The sequence below is a fragment of the Alligator mississippiensis genome, chromosome 5 (genome assembly GCF_030867095.1).
Source record: "Alligator mississippiensis isolate rAllMis1 chromosome 5, rAllMis1, whole genome shotgun sequence".
Taxonomy (NCBI): domain Eukaryota; kingdom Metazoa; phylum Chordata; order Crocodylia; family Alligatoridae; genus Alligator; species Alligator mississippiensis.
The window spans coordinates 92,615,140-92,636,145 of NC_081828.1; the positions used below are offsets into that span (position 1 = coordinate 92,615,140).

At 40.6% G+C, this 21,006-nt stretch overlaps 2 protein-coding genes across 4 annotated transcripts in view; one reads left to right on the forward strand and one right to left on the reverse strand.

Annotated features, from left to right (window-relative positions):
- The window catches only part of ZPBP (zona pellucida binding protein), a 59,050-nt gene extending 49,996 nt beyond the window's left edge, over nucleotides 1-9,054 (forward strand). Inside the window, exon 10 of the mRNA XM_059728593.1 lies at nucleotides 8,869-9,054. Coding sequence (XP_059584576.1) covers nucleotides 8,869-8,960 — 92 coding nt within the window. The 3' untranslated portion in view covers nucleotides 8,961-9,054. The remainder of the gene's footprint in view (nucleotides 1-8,868) is intronic.
- Nucleotides 9,055-10,515: 1,461 nt separating this feature from the next.
- VWC2 (von Willebrand factor C domain containing 2) overlaps nucleotides 10,516-21,006 on the reverse strand; it is a 124,913-nt gene continuing 114,422 nt past the window's right edge. Inside the window, exon 4 of one of the 3 annotated variants that reach the window (XM_006265054.4) lies at nucleotides 10,516-19,937. In XM_006265054.4, the coding sequence (XP_006265116.1) occupies nucleotides 19,786-19,937 (152 nt within the window). In that variant the 3' untranslated portion in view covers nucleotides 10,516-19,785. The remainder of the gene's footprint in view (nucleotides 19,938-21,006) is intronic. The other 2 variants (XM_059728589.1, XM_019483880.2) reach the window with 2 other exon arrangements.

Sequence of the window (21,006 nt, forward strand, 5' to 3'; positions counted from 1 at the left end):
TAAAGCATGCCCCGGCCCCTGCCCCCCACCCTCAGAGCACATGTAAAAGTGCCCTGGGAGAAAAGAACAATGGATTCCATCCCAAAAGCTATCTAGACACTTAAAGTGCTTTAAAAAAGAAAATGTAGGAGAATAAAAGTAGGCAGTATAATAAAACAAAAGTTGCAGACTGCAGCATATTTGAAGCTTCGATTTTCCATGTGCTCTGATTATGAAAAAGAATTTGTACTGTGCAGGATAATTTCTTTTAGTGGTATGTAGTGAAACATTTGGAAGACTTAGATATATCTATTTACATAATCTCAAGGAAAATTACATTAAAATCACTGTAGGGAGTACATCTTTTCTTAGGAAGCTTTATAATATAAAAGTTTCTAGTTTTATCATGAACTCACCTCCTTTATCCTATGCAGAGGCCAGCTACCATAAATACAGTTGTTCCAGACAAGCCTTCTCAGCTAAGATGCTAAAAGATAGTATGAAAATTAAAATGTAAAACACCAGCTTTTTTTCTTAGAATAAATTAGTAGTTTTACACATTAGAATTTTTTGAGGAAAACACTCTAGGTAAATTAAAGATACCTGAAACTTGGATTCTGAGTTCACCACAGATTTTCATTCCCATCAGCTCAACAAATTTCCTTAAGCAAATACTATTTTCTAATCTCCTATGATAGGTATGCAACTGTGAACAGAAATATTAGTTTTTTCTAAAGTGCTGGCAACATTTTTCCTTCTTACCTTTATACGTCAGTCCCTGTTTTTTCTCTACTCACAGATTTGAAAATGGATTCCTTCCCAGAACCAAAACCTCACATCAGCTCCTTCCTCTTATTCCACTTCTTTTGGGTGGGTGGGTGAAGTTTAACATTTTCTTTTAATTTAACTTCCTCCTTTTTCTTGCTGTGGCAGGCAGAACTATTACATGACCATAGTATCAATATGCAACAGCCCCATTTATCTCAGTCATACTATAACCATATGATATTAAATAAAGATGAGGCTTATTCTCTCTGTCCCTGGATTCCTTTCAGAAATTTGTCCTCCTGTTCAGCGACCTCTCCCACCACACATCCCAACACATTCTTATACTTCCTCCCACTCATAGCTGTTATTTTTAAGTGGGTTCTCATTCTATGATCACAATGTTTGACGTCCCTGGACATCCTTCTGGAAAAGTGCTCAAATCTATAGATTTTTTTTAGCTTCATTTCCCAAGTTCGTGAACAATGTAGACTTCTTTAAACGGTTGTACATTGTTCGGGAATTTGAGCAATGAGATTAAAATATCATTGTAGGACTTGCATACTTGGTCATGCAGCTATGGAAGCTTTTTGTTTAGTAGATCACTATTCAATAGTGTGTACGTTTCTCAAACTATACATTCTGTAGGATATAAGACAGAAAGAGACCTCTCAAGGTGACTGAATGCACTAGGAAACAGCTTTTTTGCTCCTGCTCTGCGTATTATAAATGTGGTCCAGAACCTTCCACCTTTGATAGTGAAAAACCTTTTACTTTTTAACTTAATCGTCTCAATTATTTGTGTCTATAGTTTATACCCATTTGTTTTTGTGACAGCCTTGTCTTTTAGTTAAAATACCAGTTTTCTGTCTGTGGTATTTACCCATCCAGTATATTTCTAGAGAACAGTCATATCTCCATTCAGCCTCAGTTTTGCTGAGGTAAACAATTCAGGCTCTTTCAGTTGACTTTCATAAGATAGGCTCTCTATCCCCTGTTCGTCTTGGTAGTCTTTTGCTATGTGTGTTCTGGTTTAAATTCATGGTTTTTAAACAGGAATGACCAGATGTGTACATTATATTCAAGATGAGTTCTTACTTGTGCTTTCTGCAAACACATTAATACTTCTCTGTTGCTGCTGAAATTCTCACCTGGCATGTTCTTGTATCACAGTTGCTTGTTTTCACAACACATCACAGAAGTGGCCCCACAGTTATTCTGCAGTCAACTAATATACTCAAGTTTCCTTTACTTTATCATTTCCAGCCAACGAGCTTATGATGTGTACTTAGCTTATAGCAGAAATTCTTTTTCTTAGTCCTTAAATGCTATTAAATTTTATTTAGTTTCTGTCTAGTCTCAGGGTGATCAAGTTCTTCCTGAATGGTATTCGATTCTCCTGTATATTGATGCCACCTACTAACTTTGTGTTATCACAGTATTTTATAAGCATTTTTTGTGCTGAGGTTATTAGTGAAGATATTTAATAAAATCAGTGAAAAAAGAAAAGAAAGTCTATGAGGACCCCTATTGGTAACTTTCTTGCAGCCCAAAAGTTCTGCATTTAAGCATCCCCTTTTAGGGCCTTTATACACACATGATTTTGTCACATGACGCGCTGGAGATCTGCCACTTCAGAGCAGATTCGATTAATCAAGTCTTCTCTGCACATGAGCTAATGTGAACTGTGCTGCGCCATATGCAGTTGTATAAGTAGTGAAATGCATGTCAGCATGCAGAAAATGGTGGCGGTATGCTTTTGAACTAAAGCACCTTCTATGTGTTTTAGTTCAAAAGTCATTTGCTGCCATTTTCTCAGTGCTGATGCACATTTCACTGCATTATACAACTGTAAGCATTGCAGCACCAGGTGCTTTTAAAAGCACCCGGCGCTCCAGCACTTACATGTGTAAAAGTGCCCTTAGATTCCTTGCCATTACAAGAATAGAACTTTTTGACCCAAAGTAAACCAATTCCTTCTGATCCAATGCAAACCTTCTGTCATGATGTACATTACCCCATCACTTCAATCTTTCTTTCTCTTCCCCTGAAAGTTCCAGTCCTGATTGTTGTTCTCTTTTTTTTGTTATTACTATAATATTCCACTTTATGTCCCTCACTAGTAACTCTAGTCTTTCCATTTTGTTACCTTAGTAATAAAAGTACCAATACCATACATACAGCCAATTCCATCTCTCTGTGACCCATTAAAATTGTAACCGGATTCAGCATAGGCCATCCTTCCACCAACTGTAACCCCTGCCCGCCTGTAAATGTCATCAGTACTACTTTCTTTTACCTTTCTGTCCATACTCTTGTTGTCTGCTATTCCAAAATATATCTTTGTTTGTAAGGTTTTCCTTCGTCCATATATTAAAACCAGGTCTCATAACCTTAAAATTGTGAGACTCTTGCAATTTGCAGCTCTCAGTTCCTAGTTTAAAAGTTATCAATTGTGTCAGTCATGATCCCAGAATGTTAGAATCCCAGGCATGCAGATAGACAACTTTCATCAAGGAGGGTCAGTTTTTTTGGAAAATGCCTTCCAAACAGTAGCTGTACATCTCAAACTTATTTTTCTACTCATCATGTTGATTCCAAAGCCACATGGATAGGCAAGTAGATCTTACTTTATGGTCCTGTGAAAGCAATCATTTGAAGAGAAAGTGTTACTGCTATTCATATCTATATATTTAATCTATAATTTGTATATATATTAGAGATGCACTTAATCTCATATATATCAACATAACCACCTTGAACATGTAGGTTTGTTATTTTTAGTATAAAAATCCTAGAAATACATTTCAGATGATTTAATCTTCATTTTAGAATTTCCCCTTCTTTGTAAAATGCTCAGTATGATATTAGAGGTGCACTGATACATCGGTCCGATATCAAATCGGTACCAATATAAAGAAAATTGGCTGTATTGGAAATGGGACTGAAGCGGCCAATAATTTGGCTGATAAATGCCCGTGCATGCGCACAGCCTCAGCGCAGCACACAGACAGCGAGGAGCAGAGCCTAGCAGCGTGCAGCTGGTAAGTCTGTTGGGGTGGAAGGAGAGCAGGGAGGGAAGGGATGTGGAGTGGGGATCAACACCCCCTGCAGTGAGGGAGGGAAGGGGCAGAGGCAGGCGCTGCCTAGCCAGGGTGGGGTGGGTGCAGGACAGAACCACAGTTCTCGGGGGGGGGGGAGGGCAGCTCATGCCACTGCGTGCACCCTGGGAGGGCGGGTGACCCCGGATCTGCATGGGGTGGGGCCGGACAAACAGGCTGCAGTTGCAGGCTGCAGTTGGGGCTGTGCTGGGTTCTTCTTGGTGGAGGCTGGGCTCTGGGTGGGTTGTAGCAGCGCTGGGGGGGGGGGGGGGGGGGGGCTACTAAGGAGGTTGCAGCCACCTAAACTTTTGCCATAGTCTGACTCCCAGTGCCACTGCTACCCACCCAGCGCGGCCACGGCTCAACCCCTGCCTCTCCTCATGTGCCAAGAAAAGCTGAGTCTGCACTGGGTAGGCAGCGGCACTAGCACTGGGAGCAGGGCCACAGCAAAATTTAGGGTGGTTGCAGCCCCCTCAGTAGCCCCCATCCCAGTGCTGCCACTATCTGCCCTGAGCCCAGCCCCTGCCGAGAAGAGCCTGGTGCAGCCCCGGCTACAGGCTGCAGCTGCAGCCCACCTGTCCTGCCCTGCCCTGCGCAGATCCATGCCCTCCTAGGGTGCACCCCCCCCCCACTCCTCCCAAAGAGCTGCAGCTCTGTCCGGCGCCCCATCCCACCCCAGGTGGGCAACAACTGCCCCTGCCCCCTCCCTCCGTCACCGCAGGGAGCACTGTTCTGCTCCCCCCCCATGCCCTTTCTTTTCCCCCTCCCCTTCCACCACAACAGACTTACCAGCTGCACACAGCTGTATCGGAAATCGGATTGATATTGGCCGAAATGCTTCCTTAAATATCGGCTATCAGTATCAGCCCCCAAAATCTCTGTTGGTGCACCCCTATATGAAAAAAATAAAGATGCAATATATCTGTCTCTGGACATATACAGATGTTCAGTTAAAGGCACGATGGAATCTGATCTGCAGTCTCAACAATTGCATCTCCTATCATACTACACATGCATGGCAAGAAGCCTGACTGCAAGATTGGGGATTAGATCCCAATTATGCCTTATTGCTGATGCAAGGGGAGCCTGGGATCATAAGCCTGGCTTCCCTTGCACCAGCAAATATCAAGCTAGGTACCCTATGTGCCTGTAGCTTGACATGCTATTCAGGTGATCTGCAGTCCTAGTCACAAGAGCATATTGGGAGCCCTTCAAGACTCCAGTGTGTTCCTGTGACTGGGAGCACCAGTCAGCTAACCGGCACTGGCTACATATTCAATTGAAGGCATGATGGGAACCAGCCACAAAGTTATTACACAAAATAATTTTGTGTAATAACTTTGTGCTTATTCCCTGTTTTATCACGCCATTAATTGCATGAACATATGGCCAGGTTAATACATGATTCGATTAATGGTTAATCACATCTTAAGTGTAACATCTGCCAGGGGCCTAAATTTAAATAAAATACCATTGGTGCAGTGAACATGTTAACAACTTAAATGGCAGGACAAGATGAACTATGCCACTTCTGCATTAAATATAAAAGACTTTTTTCCTTAGTTTTAGAAACTTTCCCGCAATGTTTTATTTTAACTCAGGAGTTCATATACAGCTCTAAGTGCCCAAATTATTCTTTTCTTGAGGGTCTAACTATTTCTGACAACTTGATTTCATCTCCTGGGTAATCAGGTAACCCTTAAAGGTAATTAGAAACCCATTTTTGATATATACAGTAGTCTATTGGCCCTGTTTTTAATCCTGTTCAGTTTAGTTCCTATGAACTAGACACACAAATTGCAGCTAAAATAAGTTCATTTTCTTCATTTCTCTCACAAAGTCAAGTGAATTGTTTATATTTTAAAAATTATATTTTTGGAGCATAATAATTTGAAGGAAAGAAAATGCATTACTCCACAGGTATTACACTTGCCATAAAATTGGAGAAGAACAGCAAGCATCAGGTAGCTTTTAGGATGCAGTAAAGTTTGTGAAGTGTGAAATGGCAAGCGAGATATCACATAAAATATATGAGGTAGAGTATTTTGAGGTGATGGTTATACTTGTAGGGTGAATGTACACTGATGTGAGTTTATGCTCAGTAAATAATAGAGACAAGTTATGTTTACTGATGTTTACTGAGAAAAGAAACTTTTATTTACTTTCTCTTGGTACCTGGCTAAGCAAGTACCAGGTCACTTAATATTTCTTTCTCGTTTCATGCCTTCCCCTAGGTGGCAGATGCAGATTGTGTTATTCAAACATAAGATTATTATCCTGTTATTATAGCTCTCTCCCCTGTTCCAATCCAAGTAGATGAAAATTCCCATGAAGTTCACTAGGAACAAATCTGCTTGTGGCATTTACTAACTAAAGCACAGTTACTCTTCTGAAGAAGTGACACATGCTAGGAAGTAGAAGGATATGGAGGTTAAGAATTGCCACTTTATTCATATATATAAAAGCTTCCTCTGGGCAAGTCATTTTGGTGGAGGGAAATAATGGATTCTTAGTTTCTGACATGTCACATTCAGATATTTTCTTTTGTTTTCTTCAGAAGTGGGAGCAAAATTGCAGCTGCCTCTACAGGCAGAGAATGGCTCCTCTTATCAGTTATTAGAGGTGTACTGATACATTGGTCCATATCGTATTGGCACTGATAAAAGGGCAATTGACATTATCAGCAATCGGCTTTTTGTGGCCGATGTGGCCGATAATGTTGCCATAAAATTCTACGTGCCTGCACAGTTGAAGCGTAGCACACAGGCGGCCAGGAGCGCAGTCCAGCAGCATGGAGAGCAGCATCTGGCGGGTAAGTCTGTTGTGTGGGAAGGGATACGGGGGCAGGGGCAGGCCAAAGCCCCCAAGGTGAGGGAGGGAGTGGGGCTGGCACTGCGGTTGGGGCAGGCACTGCCCAGCCCGGATGCGGCATGGGACAGAGCCATGGGGGGAGGGGGCGTGGCTCCCGCTGCTGCATACACCCTGGGAGGGCATGTGCCCCCTGGATCTGTGCGCAGAGTGAGAGCAGGCTGCCACTGTGGGCTGGGGGCAGCACCAGGCTGTTGCTGGGGGTGGCGGGGGATGCTGGGCTGGGTTGAGCTGAGCTCGGGGCAGCTGGTGGCGCTGTGAAGGTGAGGAGGGCTACAGGGTGGGCTACAGCCACCCCAAAATTTGCTGTAGCCCCCCACCACAGCACTGCTGCTACCCGCCCTCAGTGCAGCCCAGCCCAGCCCAGCCCGCCCCCCTGCCAGGAAGAGCTCAGCGCTAGCCCCAGCCCATAACAGCATCCCGCCTTTGCCCCACGCACTGATCCAGGGTGCACATGCTCCTCCATGCCTTCCCGGGGTGAGTGCAGCAGCAGGAGCTGCCCTCCCTCTGCACCCCCAGATGAGTTGTGGTTCCATCCTGTGCCATGCTTTGGCTGGGCAGTGCCTGCCCTAGCCCCAGCACCAGCCCCATTCCCTCCCTTACCATGGGGGCCTCAGTCTGCCCCCCCCACACCCTTTTCATCCCCCCTCGCCCCTTCCCACCCAACAGACTTACCAGCCAGACGCCACTCTCCATACTGCCAGGCGGCATATCAGCAATTGCATCGGTATCGGCCGATATGGCTCATTCAAAATCAGCCATCAGTATCAGCCCCAAAATTCTCTATTGGTGCACCCGTATCAATTATCATTGTTAATGACTTCTTCTATTTTGCTACTTAATTTATGAAAATGGTCAATAATAATTGTCCAGTGTATTGTTTTTACAGTGTTTAGTGTAGTAGAACTCTGATTTTGGTGAGGGCATTCATAGAATTACAAATAAACAGGGCTGGGAGGACTTTGGCAGGTCACCCAGTCCAACACCTTGCTTAAGTTTAAATGTTGTCCGTCTAAACAACTCTAGGGATTTTTTCTCTGAACAGATGCTAACATAATAAAAATACTAAAATAATGCAAGGTTTCTGAGTGTCTGTAGCAAGGGGAGCCCTGCAAGTCTTTTTGCCAGATCATTCTTAAAATCTACCTTGCTGATGATATTTGATGAGACCTCTAACCTTCCCTTAGGCCACCAGCAAGAGTTGGCAGTCAGGCAGTCCAGGAAAATGCTACCATTGTAGATCAGATTAATTTAAGGCCGTCTGAAAACAGGGATAGACCAGATTAGGTATCATAAATTCTGCTGAATTAGTGGGGTCCCAATAAGGCCTAACTGCTCTCCTCCCCTCCAAAGGAAGAAACCAAGCCAAAATATAAAACCACAGAGCCAGGATATAAGCAGGAATGCACAGGACAGAAATAAGGAGCCATCCAGGTTCCAGCAAGGATTGAACACTAATACCCAGCCTTTTCCTTAAAAATGTTACTGTTACTATTGCAAGAACGCAGTGAGGTTCAAAAGAGCCAGAAGAGCCATGGCCAAACCAACCACTTGACTCAGATCCTGTTTGTTTCCTCCTAGTGATCAGTGTTAGGGCTAGTCTTTCCTGCATGGGTTAAAATTTACAGTCACTCCTTAGATGTGTGTGCTTATTTCCCAAAATAGCACTGAATTAACTGAAACGTGCATTTCTATACAAAACATCTTTTCACACCCCATGCCAGTTTCTTGCTTGAGGCATTCTTTGTGCATTTTTCCCTTTATTAGATTCTTAAAAGTCAAATTTAGTTTTAAATTCTTTTATATTTATCCACTAGGTGGAGTAAGAGTCATTTAGTTCAACATTAGAAGGTACAGGCCATGCTGAAGTCTGTTGGTTACTGCTCATTGTTTCATTAGTGAAACAGTTTACCTGTGAGTAGATCAACCAGGAAACAGTCATACTACAGTAATTGCTTTTCAGAAGAGAAGAATATGTGACAACACAGTGTCACAGTCAAATATTAGGATGCTGGAAAAATTTGTTGTCTTGTCAAATAGTTGATGATATGTCAAAAAAGAATGTAAAAAAATTTCTAATCTATTCAGTGTTTTAGAAGTCATTCATTCATAGCATCTTAATCTTGCTTTGTTCTTTTTCTCTCCCTGCATATAGTTATCTGTAGCCCAGGAACATACAATCCCAGTGAAGGAGTTCATTGTCTTCTCTGCAACAGGACTTTGACATATGGAGCAACAAAATGTTAGTGGAATGTCAGTTGCAGTATTTTGCTCTTTTCACTACTCTATTGTGTGTTGTTTTTTCACTTGGTAAAATCAATAAAGTGATTCTAACAACTTGTATGGGTATTTTTGGTTACAACCATAGAAGGCATTTGTTTTTTAAAATGAGTGACATCTCACCATTTTAACAAAGTATTTTAGGTCTGATATAATTTTGGACTGTTTTATTTTTTTAAAGTGTACGTGCATGTTACTGTAAGCCACTTTTTAATGAGCTATAGCCTGTTTCTAAAGAAATCCTTCTAAGAATTCTTAGAAGTTTATGCATAAATTCAGTCTATGTGTCTATTGATTTTGTGGTCCAAATTCTGTTACAGCGCAGCCTCCACACTAGCCATTCAGAGGGTCATGCATATGAGGAGAATCCCATGCATAAAAACCTACTCATGTGTTTCTTTACAGAACAAAAATTACAGTAATACAATCAACCCATATGCAATTCCTCCCCAAAAGGTACCAGAATTTCACATTAAACAGTTGATAATAATGTCATCATATTTCCTGTTTCACTTACGCCAGTCCCAGAAATTCCCAAAATGAGTTTAAAGGTCTCTTTACTCTAAACCATCCATTCAACTTTTTATTTAATTTTACATTACTACAGTTGGCAACCTTGTATATGAGAGAATTATGACTAACCTGTTGTCTTAATACATTCCTTCTTACTACTTGTTCTTATCAGGCCACACCCTGCTGGATGATAAAGCAGCTAAAATAACCTAACTTCTCATTGTTACCTGTTCTGGAGACTTGCAGACTAGTCCCTATGGAATTTTTAACAGTTTATAAAACTCTATTACTTAGACTTTCCAATTTTGCCCTATTTGTGTTGCAAAACCAGTTTTTAGATCATTTATTTTGGGCATTCATTTGTTTGGAGAAGGATAGGTTGGTTCAAAGGGATTTCAAAAGTGTTCATTTAATTTTTTTGTTTTTATTAGTATTTTTAGATGGATTCTTTGAATACGTAGTCTCAAAGAGGGGATGTATTGCAGTTACCTTTGGAGGAGATGAAATTAATTCTTGATCTCAGGACACTTCATTTGTAAATTACCTCAGCTCACCTCACATTCTCTGCATAGCACAGAACACATATTTCTTATCATTTTCATTACAGTTGTATGAAAAGAAGCTGATAGTTAAGGCATTTTCTAGCCATTTTGTTTCATCACCAGGTAAGAAGTTTAATAGAGTTTGGGATTTTCCAATCCCCATCTCACAAAAATGAACCATGGATTTAAATGTGTGTATTTGCCCAATTAACACCTTCTGAGATCAAGAATTGAAATACAAGTGCGTATATATCAGACAATTTAGTTAGCATTGTACTAATATATTGTTACATGAAAAATGAAGCCTGAGGCTTCATAAATATTCTGATTTGATTTGAATTGTGCCAAAAATAAAGTTTTGAAAACAGTTTTAATGTGCTTTTTATAGATTTAACTAGTTTATCTATAAAGCATGTTTATTTGTATCAGAGGCCTGTAGATAATCAAGAATAAATGCAAGACCATAATGAAGATTTAACAGAATGACTTTTTTATTGCTGAAACATTAGTATAAACAGCATAACTAATATTTAGCAGAATATATAAAATAGCTATTTTTATCAAATGCCATTTTAAAATAAGTAGCTGGGAAAAAGCAGTGTTGGAAAAAAAACTTTAGCGGTAAGTTAAGATATCACCACTCAACTTGAATCAACCAAATGCCCGAATCCTAGTTATTTCTCTTTTCATGTGGCAAATAGGAATGAACAGATGCAAACTGGAAATGCTGTTACACTACTTCGAAGCACTGCACGTCAATGTCATCTCCATAATTAGCCAATCACAATAACACTAAATTACTTAGCATTAGTTTGACTTATCAATGGTTGATAAAGCATAGGAAACAGTGAGTATTGTCTTAGCAATTATGTAGGCTTGTGCTGGTAAAAACATGCCAAATAACATAAGCACATGGAGCTTTGTACAGTACCTACTGCAAATTAATTCCAGTATTACCCCTCTGAAATGAATGCAATTAATTTTAAGGTAACAGAGACAAAAGTTTAATCAGCATGTTAACTTTAATGTATAGATCACTTAATATATTTATTAATCTGTTATTCTTAAAAAAAAATAAATAAACCAAACAACTGTAATTGCTACCCAATACCATGACTGAATGGATGGTGTAAATCAAGTACTAACCAGCTTCTTGGGACAGGCTCAAATAAGCAAGGAATTGGTAAGTTTTAAGTCTCAGTAGTTTGCTTCAGTTTGATCTGGTAAATCCTGTAAGGGTTCTGATTTGCTTCTTAATACATGTTTACATACTCTAGCATAGTATAAAAACGATTTTGGTAATCCTCTTACTTTGTGAAAGTCAGTACATCAGGCCAGGTCAAAGCCTTGCCACCAGGAGATTATGCAAAACAAAAGGTGTGTAGTAGGCCTTGTCTTGGCCTTTCACTAGGTTGTGTTTTATCTACCATAAACACAAGCACCACACAAGACTGCTGATTTTTTTTCTTATCTGAACCATTCATTACATCACATTATTTTTTTATGTTTACTTTCTCCAGGACAGAGTCTGATTTCAGTCATACCAGTATTAATCTGAAAACTGATCTGAATTTAATCAAATTAATTTGGATTACTTCAGCCTAATCGAGATCAGAATGTGGTCAGTTATTCCTATTTGCACATATGCTGCTAGTGAATGCTCAATAAAACTGATTTTTAACCTGCATCTTCCATAGTCTCCTTTCTCATATTTTGGGTGGAGCTGGAAGATCCAAATTTTGTATGTATAAATAGGGAAAAGTTATTTTCTTATGTCTTTCACTTAAAAATAAACACATCAGATTTTTTTTCTCATTATATTGCTTTAGTTTCCAGTTTTCAACATTGTGCAGGAAATGGTATTACTTGTCTTTGCTTTATTCTGCTTTTTCATGATTTCATCTACTATATGTGGGTGAAATAATTTAGGTAAACACATACAGCTTGTGGAGGGCATGCAGTAGCCTTTTCTAATGCCTGTAGCCAAGAGAATTCTCTGCCTTGCATGAGTTGGTGGCGGTAGAGAGTTTCTCTATGCTGTTCTGGAACCTTTTATCCAGTATGAAGGGGCAGGAATAGAAATGAAGATCACATTACAGATGTTGATTCTGTTCAAACTCAATATCAAGATGGTTGACAAATACAAGGACAAAAACTCAGTAGTTACCCTGAGTTACCAGTGTTTACTTTATGTAAATAGTAAGTCACTACATGTTGTGACAGACATTCTAAATATCTCCATCAGGAAGATCTTTTTTATGGCAATGCATTTCTGAAGTGTATCAGTTTTTTCTTTTGAACTAATCATAGTAATTAGAGGGTCCCTATACATGAGCAGCAATTCTGCTCCAACGCTCCAGCAGACTCCAGGGTCTTGTGTATCAGCGTTCCCACGCTTAAAAATGGTGGGGGTGCTTTAAAGCTTGTCAAACAAGCTTTAATTAAAGTGCCCCTGCTGCCATTTTTAAGCACGGGGACGTTGATATATGAGACACTCCAGGCACTTTAGTTAGGGTGGCTCTTGGAGCCGCTCTAATTAAAGCACCTCCCCCCCTTCCCCAAGCTTGTGTATAAACACACAGAGTTGTAGGAGTAAACTGCTAGCCTCAGGTGGGCCACTAGGAAACAGAAATTGATAAGTTCAGAGGCGAATATGGTTTTTCAGTTAATTTAGCTGCAGCTGATTATCATAAGGTTATTTCCATTACAGATAAACTAATATTACTTATTAATGTTTCCCTATCACTTCTAAGGAGGTAAACAATTACAACTTCTTGATGCATCCCAGAACTTTTCGTTCAAGCATGAGGCTGGATTTGGGAGGGGTGGGGGGAGGAGGAAGAGAGCATATAAAAGGAATAGAGGTCAGAAAGATCTATTAGACTGAAGACTTTAATTAGTTCATGTTTTCTACCACTCTGCCCATGCAGGATTGTTTGTACAATATATTTTATTTTCTTCAGTGTAGTATTACACCAATCAAATAAGTGTTTCCACCTAATCTGATAAGAGGCAGATTTATAGCTGAATCTCTCAGTCAAGATATTTTCTGAACTTTAATCTAAATTTTCCTGTATGAAAGGCTTTTATTTTGCTTCCTTGGGTTCCATAGTCATTTCATGTGAGTCTAGTTCTTGCTATAAATTTTTTCCTGATCATGTGCAATTTATCTTTTGTAGTGCTTCGTGTTAGGACAGTTCATTTTTTTAGGGGAATCAGACAGATTAAACTTCAAGAAGTTCACTTAAGTCCTTTTTTACCCAGAAGTAATGGAAGAACTGAATGCATGGATAGTAAAATGGAAAGCAACATTATTGTTTTCTGTCATTGTTTATTGCTGTTTGCCTCGCTCTGCCCTCAATAAAATACTGGGCAGTATAACACAGTAATTAGTTCATGAAACAATATAAACAGAGTAGTGAGTGCCTTGCAAGGCAACACGCTGGCTAGCTAGAGAAATGGGAAGTAAGGAGGAAAGAAATTCCAGTGGTAGGTGTCATCCTGACTTTTAAATTAATTTCTTTTGAAAATTCTCTATACTTGGTATGGATATCATGGCATATATACTATAATTGCCATAAAAAGATACTATTAATTATTTTCATTTTAATATCATGAAAGCCTAATCTGTATTCCATTGCACAACTGGAAGCAAGGAGATCTTTTCCCAGAAAGCAGGGAATCTTCTATTATTTTCCCAGTTAATGCTTGATCTCCCTTTTTTGGCATACAACATCCTTCATGTTCCATGAGACTTTCCCTTTCCTTCATTCTAATGTGTACTGTGGGAACAGCCCACTCCTCCAAGTGGGCCACCTTTACCACATTCATTTATCTCCTACGCCTATGGTAGCTTCCACTCCATCACTCTCCTGTAGCCATATTCAGGGAGTTTTCTCCTTTTTGTTTGACTTGTTATATTTCCTCTGCTATCACTCTCAAGCCATTATCAATTTTCCTTTTGCTGATTCCCAGTTGCTCATTCTTTTTGCTATTACACCAGCCTTTGACTTCATAATATATTACTTTCTACGCATCTGAGTTTCTAATCCTCTTTCTCCAATCTGTACATGAACACTTAGAAAGGAAAACATCAACATTCATTTTACTTGGTTTAAATAGTGTAATAAAAAAAAAATCTCCCATAATGCCTTTCATGTTGGATGGAAACTGCTGGTGAATATGGCTAGAAAGACCACAGTAGAGGGAATTTTAAAGTTACGTTTAAGAACAACATTTCTTTCTTGCATTTTCTGGTTTCCCTTCCCCCACTGTTAGCATTACGTGCATTTTTCCAGGCACTAGAATTTTATTTTACAACTGTGCACTGCCTATTTCTTATTTGAAGGCATATGATACTTAGGCTGTCTTAAAGGCCAATTTGCCACTATTATAACTCCACTTACATCAGTAAAATTGTGCAGAGTAATTTGGTTCTGATTTCAAATCGGGAAGAAGCAGGCAAATTAAAAGCAGACATTCTGTATTCATGCAAATGCCTCTGATAACAGCTGGGGAAGGAAAATCCCCTATTGCCCCCAAAAAGACCAAATCACCTTTAAAGACAAGTGTATTCATGAACCATCAAAGTGACTCAGATCACTTTAAATTACCTGTTTTGGACAATATACATTAATCTGTAAACCAAATGTATTTTCTAAATCAAATACTTATATTACACACAGGCTTGTATTTTATGGCAAACTGACATTTTTCACTTCAGTAAATACATTTTACTTGTTGGAATTTACACACTGAAAAGAGTTAAATTAAACTTCCAATAACCAATAAAGTGGCTGTTCAAGAAACATCTTGAGCTTGCTTTCATTGCTTTACTGTTTATTTTGTTCAAACCTCAAATGAAGACATCTCACTCTGTCTGGGAGTCTGCACTATTCAACATGCTCTGGGCTCTGATCATTAAAAACTATGCAGCTGGATTTTAATTCTACATTTTTTTAATGTGGAAGTTAAACAGGAACTTCTCAACGTGAACAGCAATATTATGTTGCCTGGCTGGTGAGATTCAGATAAATGCAGATTTTCACACCGATATTTAACACGGCCATCAAAACATTCTATTTTGCTGTAAAAGGCTTAGGAGTCCTCACTCCCTAACTGTATTTTGTACTCAGTAAAGTTTCATTTTTCTTTTCCACTGCTGCTTGAAAGACTATATGTAAGGTGTTTCCACTTGAGGCCTCGGCACATAAAGAACAGGTTACAAGCAACCTTGTTTTTAAATTTAATTCATGTACTTTTCTCCATTGACTGCATAAACCATGGTCTATCTGAAGCATTCCTATTACCACCTTTTACATGCTAGAGAATGAGTGCAGGTTCAAGATACCCAACTGACAGCCCAAGAGTTTAAAGCTTTTATACACAAGCCCTACATGTACCCCGTATGACATTGCCAAGGTGGCTCTACCTCACTTAGCAGCAGTAGAACAGCCCTCAGGCTCTCGCAGTCCTTTTGCATCAGTTGAGGCTGCTAACAAGAAGAGCAATCATAGTTGTTGTGGAGAGGGAGTGCTGACATCCCTGGGTAAGTCTAGGTAACTGGGTATTCCTTAAGTCCATTTAAGTTAAGGTCATTCTGTTTCTAGGTTCCTTTCACCAATTATTAAATAATCATATAAGACATTTTGAAACATTTGGAATAGCTTATAGTTTCATAGTGCTAAGGGTCAGAAGGGACCTAAACAGATCATCAGGTCTGACCCCCTGTCCCGGGCAGGAACGAGTGCCGGGGTCATAACACCCCAGCCAAATATCACCCCAGCCCAGCTAAAGCATAATGGGGAAAATACAGAGGTATAAGAAGTCCCTTCAGCACCTTAGATGGGCAAGGGCGTAGGAGGGTATGCCAACTCCCGGACAGCAGGGGGGTGGGGGATGGAGGATTAGTGAAGTCTTACCTGCTGCTCTTCTCTGCAAAGGTGGTTGCTGCTGCTGCTTCTATAGCAGCATTGGCTCAGGCAGGAGTAGCCCCCGTGGCTGGGCTCCCTGAGAGTCATCTCTTGTGCCCCCCAAATATACTACTGGGTATAGGGCTATGCCTGCTATAGCAGGTTCTCTGAAGGCAGTAGGGACCACCATTTTGCTTTTCCCCAGAGACACTGTCCTTCCTGCCTGCTTCTGTGCCAGGCAGGGTGGCTCATGCCATTGAAAAGATTGCCAGATATATCTCTGGTGCTTCCTCAATAGTTGGTGCCCAGTGCTGATGCCCCACTCTCTCTGCCCTAGTTTTGCTCCTGAAAAAATATAAATCATTTACTTATGTACTTACTGCTTGAAAGATAACCAAGCTCCCAACAAAATGGAAATCCAAGCCTAACAGAAACGTGATCTTAGCAAGGATCTTGAGTGGAAGAGAGGCTGGGTTTTCATGCAATTAAAAGTTTTAAAGTTAAACATTATGGACACATGCTTTAAGAGATGTAAATATGGTAAATTTCATATCATTTTGCTACCTAAATACAATAGTAAATGTCCCGATAAGGTAGACAGTTTATCATCCTATTCTGAATCCCAGTTCCTGCAAGTTACATAAATTAGTTTCAATTTTGCTGCTTTAACTCGCATTGAATAGAAGCTTCTATGCAAACAGTCCACTAGTCTCAAGGAAACAAACATGGAATATCATATTAGTACAGTGGAAAGAGTTAGGAATAGGCTTTCAGACTAAAATTCTCAGACATATTTAAGCATCTAACTGCCATTGATTTCAGTAGGAAAGATCTAGGTCTTAGTAATTCAGGACCTAGCTTGCTAGCTTCATTTTTATGAGTAATCTCAGTGAAATCAATAGATCAACACAGACCTAGTGAATCAGATATGGACCTGATTTAGAGCCATACTCTTCTTTTGACTCACATGGGGTGCATCTACACGTGCATTTGATCTGTGATCAGTTTACTTGTCAGTAAAGGCTTCCAAGCAGGCATCTACACATGCAGGGATCTGGGAGCAGATTTGCTGCTCCTAGCAGCAAACTGCTCTCACTTCCTGCAGCCTTACAAAGGGCTCCTGCCAACAACAGAGGAAGCTCTAGGCTCCCCCTAGGTGCTAGCCCAGGGGCTGGCAGGAAGGACTGAGCTGGGACATTGCTTCCTGCTCCAGGGGGCTGTCTGCTGCCAGGGCAAGGACAATGTCCCCCTGGCCCAGCAGCAAGGAGCTCCCAGCCCCACATCCCTGATCCACGCAGGGGACTTGGAAAGAACTGCAGGTGAGGGGTAGGTCCCAGCCCCCTGCCCCAATCCACCCATGGTGCAGCTAATAGTGAGCCCCTGGCTGGGCAGGAATTTTCTACCCAGCTGAGGGCTCGCTACTACCTGCACCACAGGTGGAAGTTGGCAGCAGGCTGGGACCTGCCCCACCCCTGAAGCTCTTTCCAAGCTCCATGCCTCAATCTCCAGATCGGGATGCAGGGCTGGGACCTGCCCCTGACTGGGACAGTTCCCAGCCCTGGCTCCACAATTGCAGGTCAAGGAGTAGAGAGCCTGTTCCCTTCTCAGCTCTGCAGTCACGGAGCTGGGTGGGAAACAGGCAGGGGAGTTTTTTCCCCTGCTCAGCTCTGTAATTGCAGAGCTGGGTGAAGAACAGGCTGGGGAGCCTGTTCCCTCCCCAGCTCTGCACACATGGAGCTGGGCGGGGAACAGGCTCCCCAACCCCTGCCAGCAATTGTGATGACAAAATGGGGGCTGGGAGATAAGGAATTCCCAACCCCCACTCTCTGATTTCAATCTTAAAGCAAGGGTCTTGGAGCTCCTTACTGCCAGGGCAGGGGGACATAGTCCCCACCCAGGCTGCAATGGCAGAGCCTGCCCCAGCAGCAGGCAGCTCCCAGGGGCAGGGAGCAATCTCCCACCCTCAGTGACTGGCTAACTGGGAGCATATTTGCTCCCTGTTGGGCATTACTATGCAATAACTATTCATGAATACACTTGCTACTTGCATTTGCAAATTTACTTGCGATAGTGAGGTTTACTGTGTAGTAAGCATGAGCACATGTAGGTGCAAATGCTTACTGCACAGTAAACTACACTACTTCACAGTAAAGTGTCTCATGTACACACACTCATGGAGTAGGAACCTACTGAGCTAGACATTGCTATTCAGGGAATAAGAAGTGCAGCAGAACCAAGCACTCTGACTCACAGTTCATTTTTATGGTGAGGTATTTAGTACTCACCTGTTGGCAATCCAGTTGCTGCAGAATCACTTCTATTTCAACTGCAACGTTGGAGGTTTTTACGTTGGTGTGTATATGCTTGAGGGAAACAATTTTAACAGGTAAGAGGGGTTCAAGCAGATCAGCTACAGCAGTCTGTCTCAGACTTCTTTCTCTCTCTCTCTCTCTCTCTCTCTCTCCACCTGGGGGGACTGAGGCTATGTCTTGAGGTGTATCTTGTGATTGCTCTTAGTCAGATTTGGAATAGCTATACATACCTAGCTTCGGTCTGTCTGGCATATTTGTGTCCTCTGCATATAACTCTTTACTTGATCGTTTTTGTCTATGATATATCTGGAAAAATAACCTGATAAAGCATATATGTATACGAAAACTCCAGACTGGGAGAGAAATCCTGATGTCAATGGCAACATTTCCATTAACTTCAGTGAGGCTTGCATTTTACCCATGGTGAACTGATAGAAGTCTCTGAACCAAATAATGTAAATAATTTTTCATGTACCTAAGTAACAAGGTAGTTAACATGACACTAACACTGTATTCTGCCGGATTCACAAACGTTTCCCTTTCTGAGAAAACTATAGCTTAAAGTGAACACCACATGGAAATAATTTCGTCAATCAGGACCTTAGTAGCAGAAAAAAACTTCTTATAAGAGTCCTGCTTAATCTTCTTTCCTTTACTTGCTTCACCTGCTGCATTCCCTTTACCCTCTGTTGTTTTGGTTACCTTAATTTGCATACTGTTTAAATGTTAAGAAATTGCAAATTACACTGCTTTGCTACTTACAGTTCTTCATCCTAGATATAGGACGCTACAATTTACATCACTATGGAATTAGTCCTCATGTGATGCATCAGACAAATTCATTTTTTTGGGATCAATGTGATTTATCCAACCAGAGTTTCATAGTGGGTATTACAGAAGTTGCAGTTTCAAGCTTTGTTCCCAATTACACCATTTCTGGGGAGGCACCAGTAAACTGAGAAGAGGACTGGGCTCACTTTTGCACGGCAATATTTTTTGAAACACCACATATATTTTTTTAAAGTATCTAAAGTCTGTGATCTCTGGCTATTTCCTGGCCAGGCACAAATTATTGTTACCCACAACAGAAAAAAGAAAAAGATGATAAAACTAGAATGGAAATGGTTTAGGCATGGTTCATGTATACAATAGGACAGGTGACCATACAGTATTTTAATCTGTATTATCTATATAAAACATTTATTTTTAAGATCTATAATGGGATTATAGAAATACATTGAATATTTGATAGAGTATACTTCAGTGTACTCGCTGTGAAAATAAAACACATTTATTAAGACAGGAATCTTTATGTCCAAACTTCTTTAAATATGTGCATTTCTTTGCCTTGCAGTATTATGTTACTATGAAAAACAAAATACCAGGATGCCATTCTTTTCTCCTTCCCCAAATCTTCTAATTACAATGATTCAGATTTCCCAGAGTCATCTTGGGTGCTCACCGCAGTGAAATGTTTTATAAAAAAATCAAAGTACTTTGATTTGTAGGTTTCCTAGATTTGTTTGCATTCATGTCTAGTGCACATAGCTTGTCGTTCAATTCTCCAAGTGCCTTCTTCATAAGTACAATGACATATAGTGCATTCATCAGTTTTCACCTCTCGGCCTGCTGGAATGACAGTGGTTTCTGCAAAGCAGTTCGGGCCTAAAAAAAAGCAAATAATTTAGAATGCAACTGTGATACTTAAAACATACTGTGATCCTGTCTAGCTTAGTTTTGTTAAACACTGCAAAGCTAATATAAAATTGTACAGGAGGTTTAAATGCAGAGTAAGATTGTAAGAACCTTTGGTTCTTGGCTTGCTTAGAGTTTGTGTGTGCATAATTTCCTCCCACCAGAAATAGAAAATCATGCTAGTTGTTCAGCACTCTATAGCAAGATAACGTGAAACAGACAGCTGCAGTAGAGACATCTGGGCAGAGTTTGACCATCCAGAGGAACACAGATTTCAGATATAAGAAAAGACTCTTTACGGTCCAGAGAGCAGAAGACAACAGGGCTACTGCAGGTTGTTATGCAATCTGTGCTAGGTTTTACTGTTTGCTTGTTTTCACTGAAAACATGTTTAGAATGTGTCCTGAGCACAAAATACCCAAGTGCTTTATTTTCTCTAAATTGAGAAAATATTTAGTCTCTAGCAGAGCAGAGTAATTTGAGTCATTATTGCAGCCAGTGCGCTAAGTGCCCCTTCCTAAAGTGTTCTGAAACCACTTGGTTTCCAAGGAAGGGGCAGAAGTGCCTGCCCATAGAGTATCCATGCTGACAGATATGATGCTGTCAGAAGCTAATGCTATCATATTGCTCTGTCACAGGTGGCTGCATGTGCAATTACCTGTCAAAAAAGAGGAATCAATTTCCAACACCAGGATCCACAACTATTCATGTCAGTGCTCTAAACTCTACCAATCACCAGCTCATATTTATACGCTATCTTCTCAAAGGACCAGGGCACATCATGCATTTAGCATGCAAAAGTCAATTTATTTCTAAGGTGCAGTCTGACTGCTTAACAGGACACAGCAAACCTTATATGCAACCTAGAACTAAAGTGCATTGACTGCATCTGGCTGAAACTGTAGGGGAATTTAGATAGGCAAAATCTCAGCAAACTTTGAAGGTGTTTGCCCAAGAGGTATAGTAATTATGGTTGAGGACTAGATCTTCAGTTGCTTAAATCTGTGAGAAGAACCACGCCAAGTGCTGTGCTACATCA